General features: G+C 37.4%; 1 protein-coding gene across 1 annotated transcript; it reads left to right on the top strand.

Annotated features, from left to right (window-relative positions):
* Window positions 1-1,001: 1,001 nt before the first annotated feature.
* LOC100893124 (fibropellin-1) lies at window positions 1,002-22,148 on the top strand. The gene is made up of 8 exons (XM_030999955.1): window positions 1,002-1,358; window positions 17,360-17,508; window positions 18,646-18,784; window positions 19,537-19,694; window positions 20,369-20,537; window positions 21,284-21,380; window positions 21,558-21,979; window positions 22,086-22,148. Exons 1-8 carry the CDS (start codon window positions 1,278-1,280, stop codon window positions 22,146-22,148), a joined length of 1,278 nt encoding a protein of 425 aa, XP_030855815.1. The 5' UTR covers window positions 1,002-1,277.
* Window positions 22,149-22,155: the final 7 nt, after the last annotated feature.

Below are 22,155 nucleotides of genomic sequence, written 5' to 3'. Positions count from 1 at the left end.
AAGTGCCCCTTTCATCTCCAATGAGTGCCCTTATTTGAATATGAGAGGTTCCCCCTTTAACTTTGTAATAAGTGCCCATTTTCATTTATGATAAGTGCCCATAATATTTAGACACCTACCCGTTATCATTTCTATTTAGTGCCATTTTCCTTCTAAAATTGCCCTTTTCCCCTGTCATAAGTGCCTTTCTTCATCTAGTAAGTCCCCTTTAAGGTGCTAGAAGTACCCCATTTTCACCTTTGATAGTTCCACTTTTTACTTTGACATGTACTCTTTTTCTTTTCTAATAAGTGTCATTTTCCCCTTGGATATGTGTCCTAATATAAGCGACTTATAGCAACCTCTTCTTTAATTTCACCCAAATCTCGCTCGCATTTTTAAACCGGTATAAATATATTTCATATAAAAGATAATTTCAGTTGTCCATGATTAGATTGTTCTGAAAACCCGATCAGGATTGTACTTTAAATTTTCGCACTGCGACCTCTCAAATCTAAAATTGTTTGCTCGCTCGCTTCGCGCGCAAATAAATATATAAACCCCATCACACCACCTACACAAGTATGATGCTTAAGCAGTATTTTGGACCATGTAAAGAGAGAAACAAACTTTGAAATCATCCCTCATAATGTAATCATAATTTAGGGGTATATACTGTCTACAAATTGTATGTTTTCGCTTTCAGATTAGCCTTTGTTGGTGGCCCTTTTTCCAGAAAGTGCCCTTTTTGTTGCCCCCCTCCCTACTTTGAAAGACGCTCCGCCGCACCTACCTAGTCTGCAAGCAAAGACCCTAATTTGACACTTTATCAACAAATCATTGTGCCTTGAGAGAAGCCTAGCCCAGCTACCTACGGGTTGTGTCAACAGCTCTAGTACATGGCCTATGGTAGTCTTATAGTGCAGACTCTCTTTTACGACTGACCAGGGTTTGTGCCTGCAAACTAGTACCTGCTTGGACCCCACGCCGTATAATGCTCCGTCCGCTTCGCTCGCTATGCTCTATACTTGGACACTCAGAATTCAGTGTCCCCTCAAAAATATGAAACGGATTGACGCCCCTGGCACAGAGTAAGAGGCAATGTTACTACGCCTCTAGACCTTGTATGGGCTCAGAATTGATATCGTGACTTTGATTGTACTAGGTTAAAAATCTTTTATTACAGTCAGAGTCCATACATCATGTGATATACTTCCACGGCAGTGTAGCTATAGTGGACCATCCCTGCGTGGAAACACAAATCTCTCTCTCTCTCTTGCGATCATAACCTTCAACAAATGGTACCATACCTGTTCGCTAACATGATGGGGGTTTACGCACTAATCAGGAGCATTGTACTTGCTGGATTTGTACTACAGGTAAGAATATAATTATTTGTGTTACTACTCTCACTTATTTATATGTTGACAAGTTGGAACGTGGTAATTCGTACAATGCAACTAGGATATAGTCATAACATTGTTTTCACTCATAAAGATCTACATGTACATGTATATATCAGCCGACATGCATCTTTAGTTACGCAACACTTGACTACTTCAGATAATTTAATGCTTCGTTTCCAAACTTTAACTTTCTACAATGGTTTCGTCCCAAAAATGTGTCGTGAAATGTTTGTATCATATTTATAGGCCTATATTTCATATACAATTGTCATGTCGTTATTTTCGTTTGGGCTGTTGCTTCTCATATACAATATATATATGATGTTCATTACGTAACTGTTTCTTCAACCCCCCCCCCCCTCTCTCTCTTTCTCTCTCTCTCTCTCTCTCTCTCTCTCTCTCTCTCTCTCTCCCTCTCTCTTTCTCTGTTTTGTTGGTTTATTCATCCTGATTTTAGAAATATTGTGACCACATCGTGAACTTTCGATGACTATCCTTAGTTTACTTTTTGAAATTGCTTACGTTCTGAATATGTAATTTGCGATTGTCATCAATCTCACGAAAACATTAATCAAACATGATATAATGCTTCGATCAGCAGCGTACATACATAATATAGGAAGACATAACATTGACATGACTATGACGAAAACGATAAATTGAGAGAATGGAGAGCTGAACGTTCAATATCTCTTCATTGTATCCATATCTTTAATATATTCTCAGACTTCTTCACGTACTTCACTGAGAAAGAAAAATTGAAGAACAAAAATCTCCGTTTCTTCATAGGAATAGGAGGAGAAGAAGGAGGCAAACCCAGGGGCTGGGGGCTACAGCCCTTCCCCCTAATATTTTCAAAGCAGTGATTTTCGGGCAATAATTGAAATTCCTAATTTTCGGGCAAATTTGGGTCTAGATGTAGAGGAAACCTGTAGCTATCCATTGGTACTAAATCATGATTGTACCCCTTATACAAATTTCTTGAAGGGGGTGTGGCACCCCTCCCCTCCGGACACTGTTACAGAATATATCCTGGGTATTTCCCTTCGAATGACAAACTTCATGCAAACAAACGTCCCCAATTATAATTAATAAGCTTTGTAAGTAAACACAATAGCAGCTTGATGTCAAATCAAATCAAGAGATTCAGAAACTGTATGCATGGTATTGTTGTAATAAGTTATTATTGAATGTTCAAAAGACCAAATGTGTTATTTTTCGCTCAAAGGGTAAAAAGCTTCCAGATGGTATTACTTTTCTTAATGTTGGAGGCCATGATGTTGCGCTTAGTGAAAATGTTCAGTTCTTAGGGTTAACTATGGATGAACATTTATCTTGGAAGAATCATTTAGATGTTGTATGCACTAAGTTGTCTCGAAGTGTAGGTGTCATTTTTAGATTGAAATTTATTTTACCTGAAAGAGTGCTGATAACATTATATAATAGTATTATTCTTCCTTATTTGACATATTGTAATGTTGCTTGGGGAAACACTTTTAAGTCATATCTTGATAAGTTAAGAGTATTGCAGAAGAAGGCAATAAGGCTTATTACTAATTCTAATTATAGACATCCAAGTTCTCCATTGTTCCTTCGATTAAGAATGTTACCACTAAGTGGACTTGTGTCAATCAATTGCGTATTGTTTATGTATAAACTTCAGTTTATGCCTCATGAATGTACGTTAAAAGATTTATTCCGTAAAAACTCACAAATTCATAATTATAATACACGTCAAAGGGGTCTTATTCATCAGCCTTTTGCAAGAACAAATATCACTCTGACCTCTTTCCATATCTCTTGCATCAAAGAATGGAACAGTTTGCCTGATGATATAAAATATAGTACAACTCTTTCTAGGTTTAGAAGGTTATCTAAAACGTACCTACTTGGAAAACTGACATAATTCTACTTTGCATCTTAATAATTTCTCATTTTCAAATGCTTATAGACCACTAAGGACTGTGTGTGTGTGTGTGTGTGTGTGTGGTGGTGCGCGCGTGTGTGTGAATATTTGTGTGTGTTCTATATTCTGTAGCTTAGTTTGTTTTCATCCCTTGTATAAACATTACATTCTTTTTATTCACCTTGCCATATCGTTAATGTATGTATTTTGTTGACTATAGGGCCCCGCTCACAAGCTTAGCTTCTACAGGGGTCCTAAAACCATTCACTTAATGATGTACTATTACCAGTCTCTTTTTCATGTAAAAGATTATATCATGTTTTGTGTGGTTTTGAATAAATAAATGAACTTGAATAAAAAATTAGGAACAGTTCATTTCTTTTAAAACAAACAAAACAAAACACGCCTCAACATGTTAAAGTTTCACAAAAAACAATATTAGAGAATAAAAATAAAGTTTGATTTATTTCAAAACAAACAAAACAAAACACGTCAAAATGTATCATGAGTTGTATAAAAAAATTGTTACAAGAGAGCGGGGGCGGATCCAGGATATACCGAAAGGAGGGGGGGGGGGGACTAATCATAACATTGTCTGACGAGCTAAAAAAAAGAGGTTCATCAGCATCTTTCTCTTGCTGTTTTGTCCAGGGGGGGGGGGGGGGGTGGGCACTAAAGTACTAAATAAAATATTAAAGATATGGATACAATGAAGAGTTAATGACGATTCAGCTATTTATATCTCCATTCTCTCAACTTATCGCTTTCGTCACACTTATGTAAATTGTATGTGCGCTGCTGATCGGAGCATTCAGCAATTGCATTAGGCCCTAGCAGATCGATCACCGGGGGAGGAGGGGGGGGGGGTACTCACATATTAGGACATACAGGGGCAGTGGCGAATCCAGCCGGCGGCAAGAGGGGGGGGGGACCCAATCCGTAAACAAATATTTAGTTGCGACTCAGCCAGCCGGTGAATAAGCGGGTGGGGGGGGGGGGGGGGGGGGGGGGGGTAAGAGGTACATTTTTTTTTTTATTTTTTGGTCCAATTTTTCAGGAAATATTCGTAAACATCCGTAAAGGCCCGGTCACACAGAGAGGACGCATGGGGAACGCACGGCCAGCGCATTGGAAATTTGCAATTTGGGCCAGTGCATTGTCGTGCGCCCAACTTTTGTCGAAGCTACAGCGAGCTGACATATGGCCCGAATTCACAAAGCAAGGTTTGAGCTCAGACCAAGGTTTGAGCTCAAACCTCCTTTTGTTTCGCCAAACCTCCTTTTGTTTCGCCAAAAAACCTCCTTTTGTTCTTTACAAACCAAGTTTGTAAAAAACGCGTAAAACGCGTCATATGACGTACGAAAACCAAGGTTTGTCGACAAACCTCCTTTGTGAATTCGGGCCATAGCGTGTTGCTAGCGCTGAGCGCATACAAACCGTACACAGAGCGAACATGATAACAACTTCCATAAATGCACAGCGCGTTGCTATAGCGCGCTGGACGAACGGTCCACGCATGCACCGCGTTTTCAACAGAGGTGGTCACACATGGACGACGCACGGCCCACTCATTGGAAATCGGAAAAGGCCGTGTGCCTAACAAAAGTCATGATTTTGAAAAAGCTAGCGAGCTGACACAAAATGCACAGAGTGTAGCTAGCGCGCTGTGCGTATAGCGGGCGTGTGCTCCGCGTATGTCTGGCGCTAGTCTAGCGCGCTCCACGTATGTCTGGCGTGCCCTTGGCGTGTACATTCATGCGTCGAGCTCCGACGCACACAGCGAATGACGACGAATGCATAGCGTGGGTCCAGCCCCGGCCCTCCCACTCCGTGAACGGAGGGATACCATGCGTGTTCCAAAACTCTCCGGCTCGTATAAACAAAAGAAAAAGGTCGACCCGTATTGAATTTACACACCGGACTTTTGCTGAAAGGGGGGGGGGTGCTGAAAAAGGCTCGTATAACAAAAGAAAAAGGTCGACCCGTATTGACTTTACACACCGGACTTCTGCTGAAAAGGGGGATCGCTTGGAACACGTATATGCGTACCCTACATAAAACTGAGTGGGGGGGGGGGGGGGTCCAGCGTGCTCGACGAATGAGTAACGAATGATGACGCACGCCTAGCGAACGACAACGCACTGGCCAAAATTGCAAATTTCCAATGCGCTGGCCGTGCGTCCCCCATCCGTCCCCTCTGTGTGACCGGGCCTTAAATATCTCGCTGGTGTCCGTAAATAACTCGTCACACTCTTAAGGATCCGTGAAAGGAGAGGCAAATTTTGACATGTCAAAATTCTTGATTGATTTCTCCGTAAATATCTCGTAAATAGCTCGTAACGATCCGTAAGTATCGTAAACCGCTCGCAACAACACGTAACCATCCCTAAACTGCTTGCAAGAATCCGTAAATGACTCGTAACAATTGTTTTTAACGATTTGTTAGGTTTGGTTTACGGATTATGTACGGATTATTACGAGTGCTTACGTGTTGTTTACGATTTCATTCGGGTCGTGTTACTATGACTTTACGGATAGTTAAGAGTTATTAAGTGCAGTTTACGTGTAGTTACGAGTACTTTACGAATATATACGTATACTTTACGTAATCTTTCAAATTGTTTACGATTTTGGGAAAAGCTGCAAATTTGAACACTTCATTTTCAGTTTTTATTTTTTGGCTAAAAATCGCAAAGACTCGTAAATACTCGGACTAACTCGTAACTATTCGTAACAATACGTAAAGAGGTCGTAACTAACACGTTAGTTGATCGTAGTTATCCGTGATAAGTCGTAACAAATCGTGGAATTTTGCCTTAAATATATAGGCCTACATCGTAATAACTCGGAATAATCCGTAATAAACCGTAAATAGCTCGTTATAACTCGTAACAACTCTTAAATCGATCGTCAAAGTGGCCAAATCGTAAGGATCTGTGAAAGATCCGTGAACATGTACGAGCCGTAAGGATTCGTAAGAAAAATCCGTGTATGTGAAGGGGGTATTGTGTAGTTTGAAAGAAACGTATCAATTGCCACATTTCAAGTGAGTAACCAAATCGCACATTCTGTTTCAAGCCCGTAAACATAATCTGATTAATCCTTTTTTCAATCCCATTCTATATTCCAGGTAGGCCTTATCCTGTTTACAGTATTAACTCATTTGTTTTCCTATTTCTCCACTTCTAGCCTTCTCCCCTCTGACAGATTTCCGACCATGCCATTTCTTCTTAATTATAGAAAACATAAATTCCTTCCCATGTCACTTTTACTAGTAGGCTTACTGTTATCGTCAGTAGGCTTACTGTTATCGTTATTGGGAGATGTGATTACAAGCCAGCTTTATTTTCTAGGAACGAAAAAGATATTTGTTTATTTGTTTATTGTTTCACAGATCAAAATGATAGAAGTAAAACAAAATGTGAAGCGATGACGCATTGACCAATATTCTTCAATTGTTTGTCCTAAATGATATGTAATCAAATTCATAAAGTGACCTTATACGAAGTCAAACATCGTAAAAGGGTGGAATTTCTCATGTAATTGATCAGCAAATACGTGGATTATGCTTTACAAAGTTCAAGTCTGTCAACTCGACTCAGACATGAGTGAGAATCATGATTTTTTTTCTCCTTCACTGATGAAGACATATTTACGTTGTATTATGTAGTAGTATATTTGCTTAGCTTATTTGCTTGCATTATTTTGTCTTGTTTAGTCTTACACAGTAAAAACGCTGTTTAAAAAAGTGATGTTCACTTACAGTTGTACACTATCTTAAACAACAGTTGAACAAATTGTAAACAATGTTGCTCGAAACGAAAGTAATTTTGTTAAACATTCGTTGTTTAAAATTTAATGACTGCTATATTTACTATACGAGAGCTTTTAGACAGTGTTGTTTACATATGACGTCATGTGTCTCGTGCCAGTAAAGTGCGCGCTGGCTAAAAGCTTTATTTCACATTGTTATGTTTAGAAACAGGTTCCTTGAAACTAACATGCAATAGGCCATTTTCGTAATGTAACCAAATGTAATGCATAAGTCTTTGTGAAGTGCCTCAATACAAATTATTTCATTCACCTGATAGGATTAATAGTATTTCAATAGTCGGAATGCAACTGCATATATTAAGTGTTGCTAGGTAGGTCAAGCCATAATGTTTGTCCAACCTGGCAACAACTAATGTATGCAGTTCGGATTCTGTCTATTGAAATACTATTATTCTCATCAGGTGAATAAAATAATTTGTATTGAGGCACTTTACAAAGACGTATGCATTAAATTTGGTTACATTACGAAAATGGCCTATTGAAATTAACATGCCACTTAGAAATGCAGTGCTGCTGTTCAGGCACAGCTCATTGTTATTCATATTAGATGCATACACACAATGCAAGTATATGCAAGGGTCTTCTGTTGACTACACAGATTGATACATATGTAAAAGCACATGGACATTGAGTCTGGATTAAACTACCAAAGCAACCACACGTGTTTCTGCAGGCTCCATATTGTTTGTCTCTATACTTACATTTATTTAGCTTAATAGTTTTTACTTTCCAACCCACAACACAACACACATCATGGCCGACCAAGCTACCGACGCGCTTCTAAGTGACTGGGGATTCAATGTCTTAATTGAAATCACTTTTCTATTAACCAATTTGAAGTTTTTAACTTATAGCGTAAGTTCACAGTTACAATTTTCAGTATCTGTACGCAAATGTCAGAATAAAGGTAGACTTAAAATCGTCGCGTCATGCAGTGCGGCACTGATCGCGCACTCGTTTATAACGTGTGCTAAATTCCTTGCCATATAGATTGCATGTATCCCTATATATGCAGTTTATACGTGCGTGCATGCGCGCTCATGCAAAATGGGCACTGTTTTGGCGCTAATTCATGAATTGCAGAATTACCCTACCATATTGTAGTCTTGTAGTCTTCATATACCTATATAGAGACCAAGAAGTAGTGGTGCACTTATTCAGAGTATCAAACCCAAATTATACCCCATTATACAACCCTTTTGTTGTAAACAACCCCCACTGAACAACAGCTCCTTTTTAAACAACTTTCTTTAAACAACCCAGTTGGTGTAAACAACCCCCACTGAACAACAGCTCCTTCTTAAACAACTTTCTTTAAACAACCCAGTTGGTGTAAACAATCCCCACTGAACAACAGCTCCTTTTTAAACAACTTTCTTTAAACAACCCAGTTGGTGTAAACAACCCCCACTGAACAACAGCTCCTTTTTAAACAACTTTCTTTAAACAACCCAGTTGGTGTAAACAATCCCCACTGAACAACAGCTCCTTTTTAAACAACTTTCTTTAAACAACCCAGTTGGTGTAAACAATCCCCACTGAACAACAGCTCCTTTTTAAACAACCGTCTTTAAACAACACCAGTTGTTTAAATTGTGATTTTAAACAAGTTGTTTAAAATGTTGATCAACTAAGTGTTTAAACTTTAAACAACTCGAGTTGCTTAACATTTTAAACAACTCTTAGATCAGGTCACCCGTTAATCAAGAGTTGTTTAAACTTTTAAACAACTTGTTCACAAAAATTTTAACTGTGTAGGTGAATGGTCTGATTCTCCATTAAAGGTATGGACCGGTTTTGGAAACGCCCCCCCCCCCTCCCAAAAATGAAATGGAAGCTCTTATTACCAATCATGTGATACAATATGTTTTGACTAATACGTGATGATACGAATTTTGCCGGGAAATCGACTACTAATTGATATCGTTGGTAAATTATCATATCGATCCGACCTGGATAGATATCGCGTAGTCCCATATACATCGTTCTGTGTACAGGTGCTTATAACTTTACCAAGACGAGGCCCGATTTCTCATCATGTTGATGATTCTAGAACCTTGCAGTACACACCAATACGTATATGCTAGATGATCAACCTTTTCTCATCGATTTCACAACATTTGTTTCACAATGCAATCGCATGACTGGAAAAAAATGACTTGACAAAACCATGCTCATCGTTTCAAGTTGAAGTATACACCGCAAAGTAAATGATAATTCGAAAATTTGTTGAATTTCAATATTATGTTTACATTATGTTTACATGTCACAAAAAAGGGGTGAGAGAAACTCCAGCTGTGTACACTTTGGTTAAAATAGCCTTTGACAGTAGGTAAGACGTCCAGGTAGGTCACCTGCACGTTACTGGTGAGAGCAAAACCATCGAATGCCTGAGACAACCTTCTTCTCATAGATAGTATTCATCTCAAGAATCGTTAGGGCGGTCTTGAAGTTGTCCTTTATTTACCAAACTAGACTTTGTTCAGTTTCAGGATCGTTACTACATTTTATATGATTCATAAAATCTTTCTCAACATTTGATTAACCTGGATTCGGTTGATTTGTGTGGTGAGCTGCAAGTTGAGACAAGCCAATGTGTCTGTCAATCGTTCATTTCTCCATTTCTTGATGTAAACCTGCTTCAGTTATTATGCAAACGTTTGGAGGAAAAATATAAAAGAAAGGTCAAGAAATTCGCTCACAGTGTTACCTACTATACCAGCATCCATCTAAGCCTCACATCATATAAGTTCTAAGCAAACAAAATTACCTTTGCTCGTCACCATACACCAAGATGTCATATTGTATGAGCTGTACTATTTGGATGAAGTTTTGAATATAAAATTATGTATATGTTGCTATGAAGTTCGATTTTTACAAACACACTGCATACGCTTTCCAAGAACACATTTTCGTGTTCATTCAATAATTAGTTTGTATTCTAATATGACGAAGGGAGTAATGATATCAATTATAACTTAAGCCATTGTTCATCAAACTTGTTCCCCAAAAATCCGTTTTATTTTACACCACAGAGTAATTTTGCAATTTGTTTTCATATCTGTAACGTTTTATTTATGTCATAGGACCTACCTGTCAGTACTCGTCCTTGATTATTGTGAACTTGTGTGGTCATTATGTGCAAATGAGTAACAAGTGAAAGATTGGTGTAAGCAGTGGAGATGATTAACAAATAGATTCTAAACCCCTTTTAAAGGCATCGTTTAACAATGTTAAATCGGAGATGCATGACCCTATGTGTTATCAGTGTATGTGATAGGATTAACATTGAAGCCCTAAAAAAATTGCGCTTCAAAATAATCATATAGTGCCTCAAAAAAGTAAAAAATCTTTGAGTGACCGGTTTCACCATACTCATTTTCCCCCAACTGACTGTAGTGTTATAGAAACCGTTAGGAAAACGAAAAAATTCGATTTCCAATCATAAATATCTTGAAAATGAGACAGGCAATCGGCTTGTAAAAGTCATGGCATTCCTCACCTAAATGTTTATAATTATGATTGCAGCATGAGCCAAATCCAGGATTTTGTTTCAGAATATGAGGCAATGTTACTGAGTCACTTTAAGATTCGGTACCAGCTCCAATAGTCTTCGTAATTATGGTGGTATTATTGCATGCCATGTGCCTTTGAGCCAATGTCACATCGTTAATAAATGAGGAAGTATACTTGTATAATATATTCGTGTCAAATCATGTTCTTATGGAATGTCATCATGACATAAACTTTTTATTTTATAGGCGGACTATTGGAAGGGCTGTGGGTTAGCTTTTTGACTTGAGCAAATTAAAGAGAACCGCTTCCATTCTAAAATCCTAGATACGCCTCTACATATGTATGTTCTACTTATTTCCTTCAGCAATAATTTTTTAAACCCCTTAACAAGCTTCTTTCATATTTTGTAATTTATGATAATCGTCTCAGTTGCACGTTGTCTCTATTTTTTCAGATAAGTAGAACAGGTATGCAATATAATTCAATTACAATATGATCACTTTAAAAATCCTTAATTTGTCTCAGGTGAAATTCCATGCACGCAATATGATACAAATCATATAACCTGGGCAAAGGCATGGGGAACTCAGGTTTTTTAGAGATAAAAAGGGAAATTAATGGGATAAAAATACATAAGGCAATTGATAAACAGTAAGGCAATGACGTCACAAACTGATAACCAAATTGGCAAATTGTGTAGTGATTTCCATTGTTCCAAAGTTTTTTTTTTCAAATAGTTTTTCAAAAATTCATAAATAAAAGTAATCAGATTTTTACTCAAACTTGTTTTGCTCTGTTTCTTCTTCGTTTGCATCTATTACAAGTAAATTATTTTTTGAGCGGAATTGGCCATTAAAGGGACTATGTCCCATTTGCAGGCCAAAAAAATGAAAAAGTTAAATTCCAACTGCATTTGAAAGATAATACTAATTTAGAGCTTCCCTAAAAAAGGTGGGGCTTGAAAATGTCTTCAAGTGGGAAAATAACGACTATTAGTTGTCAAATCGACTTTAGGGCTATAGAGCCCAAAAGTAATAGTCTTGATTTTCAGACAATTGTACCGAATGGTCATACGTTTTATGCTGCGCAAAGATTCAATCAGTTTAATCTTGGCCATCACAAGAAGTGGGTTATTGATGTAGACAAATGCTCATGTACCCTTTACAACTCTTTTCATGTATGTTATTACCAAAGATGAAAAAAGCCAGTCAGCCACTCAATAGTGTCTGACAGTGAAGTCTAGCAAGTAAACGGTTTTCCTTGCATAATTTGAATATGAGGACACTGCTAACGTTTAAATTTCACAGATAGGACATACATATTCATAATTCCTGCAAAGTTCTACAGCATTTGAGGTTGGCTGCAAAAGGGACATAGTACCTTTAAAAGGTTTGTTTTATGTTTAGGCCTAGGAAACGCGGTCGCTTCATCTCCGGGTCTGCCAGTTCAGTTCAGTTCAGTTCAGTTTATTTTATTTTTGCACGGTACCAACTTCAGCCAAAGGCTGTTCTTCTGGAGGTCCATGCGCAATACATAAAATAAATTATAAGATAACACATATCATAACAAACACATATTAAACAAAAAAACAGACAAGAACATAAAGTGACGTTATACGAAGTCCATCATCGTAAAAGGGTGTAATTTATCATGTAATTGATCAGCAAATACGTGGATTATGCTTTATAAAGTTCAAGTCTGTCAACTCGACTCAGACATGAGTGAGAATCATGAATTTTTTTCTTCACTGATGAAGACATATTTACGTTGTATTATTTGATGTAGTAGTATATTTGCATACCTTATTTGCTTGCATTGTTTTGTCTTGTTTAGTCTTAGGTGAATGGTCGATTCTTCATTAAAGGTATGGACCAGTTTTGGAAACGCCCCCCCCCCCCTCCCAAAAATGAAATGGAAGCTCTTATTACCAATCATGTGATAGAATATGTTTTGACTAATACGTGATGATACGAATTTTGCCGGGAAACCGACTACTAATTGATATATTTGGTAAATTATCATATCGATCCGACCTGGATAGATATCGCGTAGCCCCATATACATCGTTCTGTGTACAGGTGCTTATAACTTTACCAAGACGAGGCCCAATTTCTCATCATGTTGATGATTCTAGAACCTTGCAGTACACACCAATACGTATATGCTAGATGATCAACCTTTTCTCATCGATTTCACAACATTTGTTTCACAATGCAATCGCACGACTGGAACTGGTCTATACCTTTAACATTTTGTTGCATCCTTGAATTATGGCCGAATGTAAAATAATGTTTGTATGGAAAAGATAAGTTGCAACACCTTAAATTGGTGATTATGTTTCCATTTCAATGATGATAATGATGGTGATATGATGATGGAGATGGTGATGATGATGATGATGATGATGGTGATGATGATGACGATGATGAAGAGGAGGAGCGGGATGAGCATGAGGAGCAGGGAGAGCAGTAGCCTCTTGTCGATGGCCCTCGCGCTGTTGGACCAGAATTTAGCCAGAATTTACGGACTCCAACAGCGCGAGGGCCATCGACAAGAGGCTAGAAGAGCAGGAGCAGTAGGTTTTTCTTTTGACTATATCGCCTGTATTTGCATATGTTAGGCGCTAACATCATTAAATTTTACTCAATATCAATATTTTTCTCGTCTTTAAAAACTGTGCTTGTGCTTTAAGAATACTTTCCAGATATGAATATTAATCATTAAGGAGTGGATGAATATTAAATTTGTCTTCATCATAACTTCCATTACCAGTGCCTTGACAAAACCATGCTCATCGTTTCAAGTTGAAGTATACACCGCAAAGTAAATGATAATTCGAAAATTTGTTGAATTTCAATATTATATTTACATTATGTTTACATGTCACAAAAAAAGGGTGAGAGAAACTCCAGCTGTGTACACTTTGGTTAAAGTAGCCTTTGACAGTAGGTAAGACGTCCAGGTAGGTCACCTGCGTGTTACTGGTGAGGGCAAAACCATCGAATGCATGAGACAACCTTCTTCTCATAGATAGTATTCATCTCAAGAATCGTTAGGGTAGTCTGGAAGTTGTATTTTATTGACCAAACTAGACTTTGATCAGTTTCAGGATCGTTACTCCCTTTTATATGATTCATAAAATCTTTCTAAACATTTGATTAACCTGGATTCGGCTGATTTGTGTGATGAGCTGCAAGTTCAGACAAGCCCATGTGTCTGCCAATCGTTCATTTCTCCATGTCTTGATGTAAACCTGCTTCAGTTATTATGCAAACGTTTGGAGGAAAAATATAAAAGAACGATCAAGAAACTCGCCCACAGTGTTACCTACTATACCAACATCCATTTAAGCCTCACATCATACAAGTTCTAAGCAAACAAAATTACCTTTGCTCGTCACCATACACCAAGATGTCATATTGTATGAGCTGTACTATTTGGATGTACTTTTGACTAAAAAGTTATTATATGTTGCTATGAGGTTCGGTTTTTACAAACACACTGCATCCGCTTTCCAAGAACACATTTTTGTGTTCATTCAATAATTAGATTGTTTTCTAATATGACGGAGTAATAATATCAATTATAACTTAAGCCATTGTTCATCAAACTTGTTCCCCAAAAATCCGTTTTATTTTACACCACAGAGTAATTTTGCAATTTGTTTTCATATCTGTAACGTTTTATTTCTGACAATACGACCTACCTGTCAGTACTCGTCCTTGATTATTGTGAACTTGTGTGGTCATTATGTGCAAATGAGTAACAAGTGAAAGATTGGTGTAAGCAGTGGAGATGATTAACAAATGGATTCTAAACTCCTTTTAAAGGCATCGTTTAACAATGTTAAATCGGAGATGCACGACCCTACGTGTTATCAGTGTATGTAATATGATTAACATTGAAGCCCTAAAACCCTTCAAAATAATCATATAGTGCCTCAAAAAAGTAAACAAATTTTAGTGACCGGTTTCACCATACTCATTTCCCCCAATCGACTGTAGTGTTATAGAAACCGTTAGGAAAACGTAAAAATCCGATTTCCAGTCATAAAATCTTGGAAATAAGACAGGCAATCGGCTTGCAAACTGAGTCATGGGATTCCTGACTGACCTAAAGATTTATAATAATGATTGCAGCATGAGCCAAATCCAGGATTTTGTTTCAGAATATGAGGCAATGTTACCGAGTCATTTCAAGATTCGGTACCAGCTCCAATAGTCTTCGTAATTATGATGGTATTATTGCATGCCATGTGTGCCTTTGAGCCAATGTCAAATCGTTAATAAATGAGGAAGTATACTTGTATAATATATTCGTATCTAATCATGTTCTTATGGAATGTCATCATGATCTAAATTTTGTTTTTATATGCGGACTATTGGAAGGGCTGTGGGGTTTAAGCTTATTGACTTGAGCAAGTTAAAGATAACCGCCTCCTCAAATCCTAGATACGCCTCTATGTTCTACTTGTATCATTCATCAGTAGGTTGTTAATCCCCTTAACAAGCTTCTTTCATGAAAGGAGGTCCACAACTATCATTTTAATATTTTGTATGTTTATGATAATCGTCTCAGTTGCACGTTGTATCTATTTTTCCAGATAAGTAGAACAGGTATGCAATATAATTCAATTACAATAAGATCATTTTCAAATCCTTAATTTGTCTCAGGTGAAATGTCATGCACGCAATATGATACAAATCGTATAACCTGGGCAAAGGCATGGGGAAATCAGGTTTTGGGGGGATAAAAAGGGAAATTAATGGGATAAAAATATATAAAGCAATTGATAAATAATGAAGCAATGACGTCACAAACTAATAACCAAATAGGCAAATTGTGTAGTGATTTCCAGGTTCCATACTTTTTCATACTTTTTCAAAAATTCATAACTTCCTTATTAGTTATTCGATTTTTACTCAAATTTGTTTTGCTCTCTTTCTTCTTTTTCTGCATCTATTAAAAGCAAATTATTTTTGAGTGGACTTGGCCTTTAACAGGTTTGTTTTATGTTTAGGCCTAGGAAACGCGGTCGCTTCATCTACCGGTCTGCCAGTTCAGTTCAGTTCAGTTTATTTTATTTTTGCACGGTACCAACTTCAGCCAAAGGCTGTTCTTCTGGAGGTCCATGCGCAATACATAAAATAAATGTACAATTATAAGATAACACATATCATAACATACAAATATTAAACAAACAAACAAGAAAATAAGTATTAAAAGAACGAAACGAAACGAAAATGTACAAACCAAGATATTACCCCCCCCCCCCCGTCAGCAATGCATTCCCTTTGGATTGCATTGTTTAAACAGAAACAGATTATTAAACAGGCTCGAAAGAAACGGGAAGAAATAAAGGAACAACAAACCAAATTGACTAATGTGGTACAAGAACTACTGCCACAAAATTGTTTGTACAAGTTCAATAAAAGAAACTTTGATAACCGGATTTAGGGTCATGCAAGAATCAAGTGTTCCGATCCCTGCTTTCAAAGTTTCTAGCAAATGTTCCAGTCGATAATGATTCACCAGTTGTGAACAGACGATGATAAATCATTCATTGTTGTTCATGGCACGCGTGGTCTCATTTTCTCCAACTGCTTTATACATGGAATTCCTAATTTGGAAACATTTTACTTCAACGAACAAATATTTAGAAATTCAGAGGTTGTCGATTCTGCAAAGCCATACAGGCACAATTTTGTCACCGGTGCTGACATCTTTTGCCAGGATATTCACTTCTTTTGAGAATTCGCGTGCGAGGAGCAAAAAAGGAAATATTTGCCCAATAAGGTGAATATCGCCCCACAACGATTTCTCGAATATTAATATTTTTAATTATTTAGCGGATTATAGGCAGGGGGAGGAACTGCAAACTCTCCAACCGCCTCCCTCGCTAGCCCTCACCCTCTCGCCTCGTACACAACTATAAAACTATACATTTCAGGACGGACACATATAAAAATATTCCTCTAATTTCTGGAATTAGAGTACGGAACCAAGTTGAAAGCTTTTATCAAGACGTCACCTACTTTGAAAAGTTTTAAACACACTACAAAAACCCTGTTATCTGCAGATGACGTGTAAGTGAGGGGGATTCGTGCGAAGCTTACCAATTTTCATATCTACACAATTATTAAATTTGGTTGACATGGTTATCGTTATATCATGTATTCATACATGCAATGCCATTTTCAGCGAACTTGTAAACAACCTAAATGTATTAATTACAGAGCAATTGAACGTAAATATGGATATAAAAAGTATGGTATCCCGCGTGTTAAGCTCATATCAAATTCTAAAAAATGTACGTCTTTTAATTATGTTTTACTTCTTTTAAATAGGCTACGTGTTTATTATTTATTCCTAATTCTCTTTTTTTTTCAATGTAAATTATCAAGGATAGTTATTGAATGATCAGTTATTTCATGAGGATACGAATTAATTTGTATTTTACCTGTTAATTTTCTTGTGTACATACCTTTTTTTTTAAATTCTTACCAAACAGGGCCTCATGGAAGACCACCAAATTGGTATTATGTGCCACCCTGTATAAATATCAGAAATAAAAAAAGTCAAGTAAATAAAGTTATGATGAACCTCGAGAGTCGAATCTGTAATGTTATATCAGTTTGGATTTTGTGTGTGTGTGTGTTTACAACCGATTTTATTTTATGTGTACAATTATGCCATTATCTGTTCTCCCACACCACAGATCCATGGCAGAGTGAAAGTGTCATACAGATTGGTAGACTTCGAAAACACCGGTCACATAGAACTTGACGGGGGATGTTGCGACCCCGGCCTCTTCGGTTGTGATAGTTGCGACAACAGATTCAATCTCTGCTTCGATGTCTACGGAGGGTAAGAAGATCCCCGATGGCATTCATTACTGTCTCATAGATATAGTAGTCAACAAATAAATCCCAATGTCATCCAAACACCTTTTTAAATCGAAAGAAAATTAAAATTTCGTACAAGTTATCAAAAAGAAGATATTTCCAAGTGCGTCAATATAAACGAAAACAGTACCAAATTTCTCAGTGAAGAAACCTTGTTTTTAACCGATAACTTTTGTCGATGGGTTTATTATAACGATGATGATGGTGATGAGTGATTGAATTAATATCTTTAAGACTTATCAGACAGAATAGAAAACCCTTTATTGAAGATAGGGATAGTTGAGTCCTGTTGCAGAGGGTGCTACACAAAATATTTTTGGGGAGATAATGAAAAACTGAGTGCCACATTTGAAAGAACATACAATTTTAATGACAAAATCATCTTTGTTTGATCAAAATCGGTTCAGAGACGGCTAAAATACCCAAAAATATAACCATTCTAATATTTGTGTACCACGTACCACAAGTATTAGATAATTTGAACCAGCCGTTGAAAAAACGAAATAGTGCCTTATACGTTTTATTCCAGCCAATGCCAATGTTGACTTCTTGTTGGCTTTATTCTGTTGGTTATAATACGCACAACCAGGCGGCCCAAGTATTGTTATTATAAATTAATTAATTAATTAACGGTCACCGTATTTTTTGGAAGTACAGCGGAATTGGTATGATCTTATTGGCTAAATTTCACACATTTTGGGGTCTCAAAATACCTTCATAGCAATTGTAGATCCGAAAAGGGCACTATAAATGTCATAATTAAGAATAGGTGTAATAACCACGCACTTTGAAGGCATTTGCGGTCTGAAACAAGAAGTCAACTATCTCTTCAATATAGAATCAAGAAAATTATTTGCTTTTATAGCCCAAAGTCTTTCTCAGTTCATGTTGAATAATGTATCACAGCATATAACTGAGCTCATACATATTAATATGTATACACATTTAACCAATTCATAATGTTCATCGACAACCGTGTATTACAGTCTAAAATGCCGTTGCTTTTATCACTGGAATTGTATTGATCAAGTTTTGCCATGTCACTGCATATTCTTCACATATTTAGCCTTCATCCCGTGTAATATCTTCCTTTATTCAGGAATAATTATATGACCGATTGTGCATATGGCAACTTCCAAACGGACCGCCTCTATGAAAACAATGATGATTTCAGCTTCCCGTCAATTCTAGCCGACGATCTAGTCAACCCAATTGTATTGATTATCAATTCATGGTCGGTGAGTACGTCTTTAAAAAAAATTAAAGTGATTATAAATAATAATAATAATGATAATAATATGGATTTGCGCACATCTCCACTCCCTGGGAAGTTTTTCTTACCATTTGATCACCGAGAGGCCATATGCCATCTTACCAGGTTCCCCTTTCTCTTCTGGGTACGGACAGGCAAATGTAGATTAATGCCTTGCCAAAGGATATTAGTGCCGTGTCGAGAGATCGAACCTTCCACTTTTGCATTTCAAGTTAAGTGCTTTTAATGAATAAACCATTTGAATACGTTACCTGTATTTTTTTTAAAATTTTCTCTCTCTTTCTCTCTCTTATCCTACCACTTTTTACATCGCTCTTTTGTAAAGTCTTCTAAATAAGACTTAGCTCGATACGAATGTTTGCATGTGCATTTATGATAATCAACATAATTATTGTACATGTACCATGTGCACAGGCATGAGCTCTTGTGTCATTTTCGCCACGGGGGAGGGGGGCGGGGGTAGCCCGGATATAAAATTTCCTGTTTCAAAATCTTGCGAGAATACGAAGGGGTGAGTAGAAAAAGCAATAAACTTAATCATGGTAAGAAAGACTTAGCCATCACGTGCAATAAACTTGAAATAAAAATACATTTCTAGCCAATCTCGCTAATATTCGTGATTGAAGTTTCGGGGGTGGGGGGGGGGGGGCTTAAGCCCAGTCTGCTTATACACGGTTGTTGTCTATATTCAATCTGTTAATTTTGTATCTTCCGTAGACTGGACTCAGGTTCAAGATTGAGGTTTGGGATTATGATCCAACAACTGCAGACGACAAAATAGATTATTACGGCTACAATTACAACTATATCCCCGATCGAACATCAGCTTTGGCAACAGAACACATTGTGTCACTGCATGGAGCAGGAACATCTCTGTAAGTTAATTCAACTTGTACTAACTGTATTCGTCTTTGATATTAATCGTGAGTTCATCTACTAGGCATTCTTATAGCGCCATCTTTCTAGAACTTCTATTCCAAGGTGCACAAGGGAATAAAAAGTTAAGAGTTCAATTGAATGTCATATTCTCATGCCGAGCAGTCCTGTAAAAAAAGTAGGATTTCAATTTGGATTCGGAGCTCTTTAATAATAGTTTAGTTCTCAACTGCAAAGTACACTGCGTTCTTGAAATCTGATGAAGATGCTGATGTGCTATTAACGGTTCAGTGTATATTTTGAAGATCACATTGACATTGCATGTACAATCAAAAGAGAAGTCTACAGAGGAATTGTCATTCATCTGCCCATGATCAAGCAAATGTACTAAAAACATCCAAACAAGAGTAACAAGTAGTAACACATGAGCTTTGGATCTATGTACATTTTTAATGAAATTCACGTTTTTGAAAAGGTTTATTTGGTTAAAAGGATAATTCAAAATCCAGCTGCACGTAATACATGATACATTATGATTATGTTTACGGTATTTGTAATCAGTTTAATTTATGTGCTATCTCTAAATATAAAGAACAAAACATAATTCTTAAGAACTGATATTCACAAAAGTAACAGCATTATTAATGTGTGTTCTTTTTATTTTGTTTGTTAGAACGAGCGTTGCAGTGAAGGTTTACTGCGATGTGCATTACTACGGAACGTCATCAGGCTGTAACATATATTGTTTAGCGAGAGACAACAGTGAAGGCCACTATAATTGTAACGATATTACGGGAGCTAGGGTTTGTCACTCAGGATGGCAAGGATCTTACTGCAATATAGTAAGCCATGATTTGAACATATTCATTTGGATAAGGGTTTGAATGGTTGATGGTGTACGTGTGTAGAGCTAACGATTTGTCTGGCTTTTTAGTGTGTACTCGACATTCGCATTGGCGGCCTGGCGTGTTTTTTATTTTTATGTTGAATGTGGTGGTGGTTATTTTACCTGACTGCTAAGAAAGCATAAATGCTTGTAAGTAAGCAACCAGACGGCCGACGGCTTTAGGTCCTCTCCGAGGGGACCTGGTGATGAGGATTAATGCCTTACCAAAGGGCACTAAGCATCGACTTTTCGATTAAATAAAATGAGCCAATCCCCGTAAGAACAGATTTAGTGACGAAGATTGTCAGTGACTAAAAGAACGAAGTATTAAAAACAAAAAAACATACAGATAATAATAATAAATAGATTTTATATATTTTACATACTAGGCCCGACGTCCCAAGTTGTTCTTCGAGTGCTTTTCTGAGCTAGCTCAGTGTCGTACCAGGGCCTCCCTAATCGTACTTGGAATTCAAATCAGCGAAGCATGAGGGCGCCTTAGTAAAGTTGCTTTGGATCATTTGTGTAAGAACATTTAGTAGTCTGGCCTAATATTCAAACATTTCCCTTATTCCGCTAGAGAATCTCCGCTCAAAATGTGTACGTTGATCATGTTTCTCGAGACAGTGGTCAGTGGTGGGCAGTTTGTTACCAAGTAATGGTAATCAATTAATTCAATCTTCTTCTTTATTTCATTAACAGGAGATCAATGAATGTGACTCAGATCCTTGTCAGTTCAACGCAGTCTGTACGGATCTCTTGGCTGATTATAGCTGTAACTGCCCAGCTGGTACACGAGGTAATAGTTGATCATTTATACACTTTTAGTTTAGCACGTACGTGCTTTTTAATTTCACAATACATATCTTGATATTTCAAAAATATGAAGGAGAAGAAAAACAAAAAAACTAGAAAATAATGAATATCAGGTACGATATTCTACGTACTCAAAATGCTTTCAAAATTAATTTTACAGGTAAGAACTGCGACGACATAGACGAGTGTTCTTCAGACCCCTGTGAACACGGAGGCACGTGCGAGAATAAACTCAACCTTTATCAATGTGATTGTCCAAGAGAGTATAGCGGTGCCAATTGTGATTTCGAGATCGACTTCTGTAACTCTGACCCCTGTCAAAATGGTGCAACATGCCTGGGTGAAAATGACTATGGCGTCCTGGAGTGTGCCTGTGCTCCAGGTTACAACGGTGTTTTCTGTGATGCAGATATCGATGAATGTATCGGAGTGGACTGTCTGAATAATGGCACCTGTCAAGATGGTGTTAATGACTTTACGTGTAATTGCACAGAGGGGTATGGAGGAACATACTGTGAGTTAGATATTCGAGATGAGTGTGCATCCAGCCCATGTCAGAACAACGCGTCATGCGTAGATATGGTTGGCGGATATGTTTGTGTATGCCGAGCTGGCTTTCAAAGTGAGAACTGTGAGGAGGATGTCAATGAGTGCGATCCCGATCCTTGTTCTTATGGTAACTGCACAGATCAAGTCGGACGATACACCTGCGACTGTTGGGCTGGCTACTCTGGAGAGAACTGTACAGTGAACATAAA

Source organism: Strongylocentrotus purpuratus, unplaced genomic scaffold (genome assembly GCF_000002235.5).
Source record: "Strongylocentrotus purpuratus isolate Spur 01 unplaced genomic scaffold, Spur_5.0 spur5_scaffold_6, whole genome shotgun sequence".
NCBI classification, from domain to species: domain Eukaryota; kingdom Metazoa; phylum Echinodermata; class Echinoidea; order Camarodonta; family Strongylocentrotidae; genus Strongylocentrotus; species Strongylocentrotus purpuratus.
Note: the sequence above shows the minus strand (reverse complement) of the source record. Positions and strands in the feature narration are given on the sequence as shown.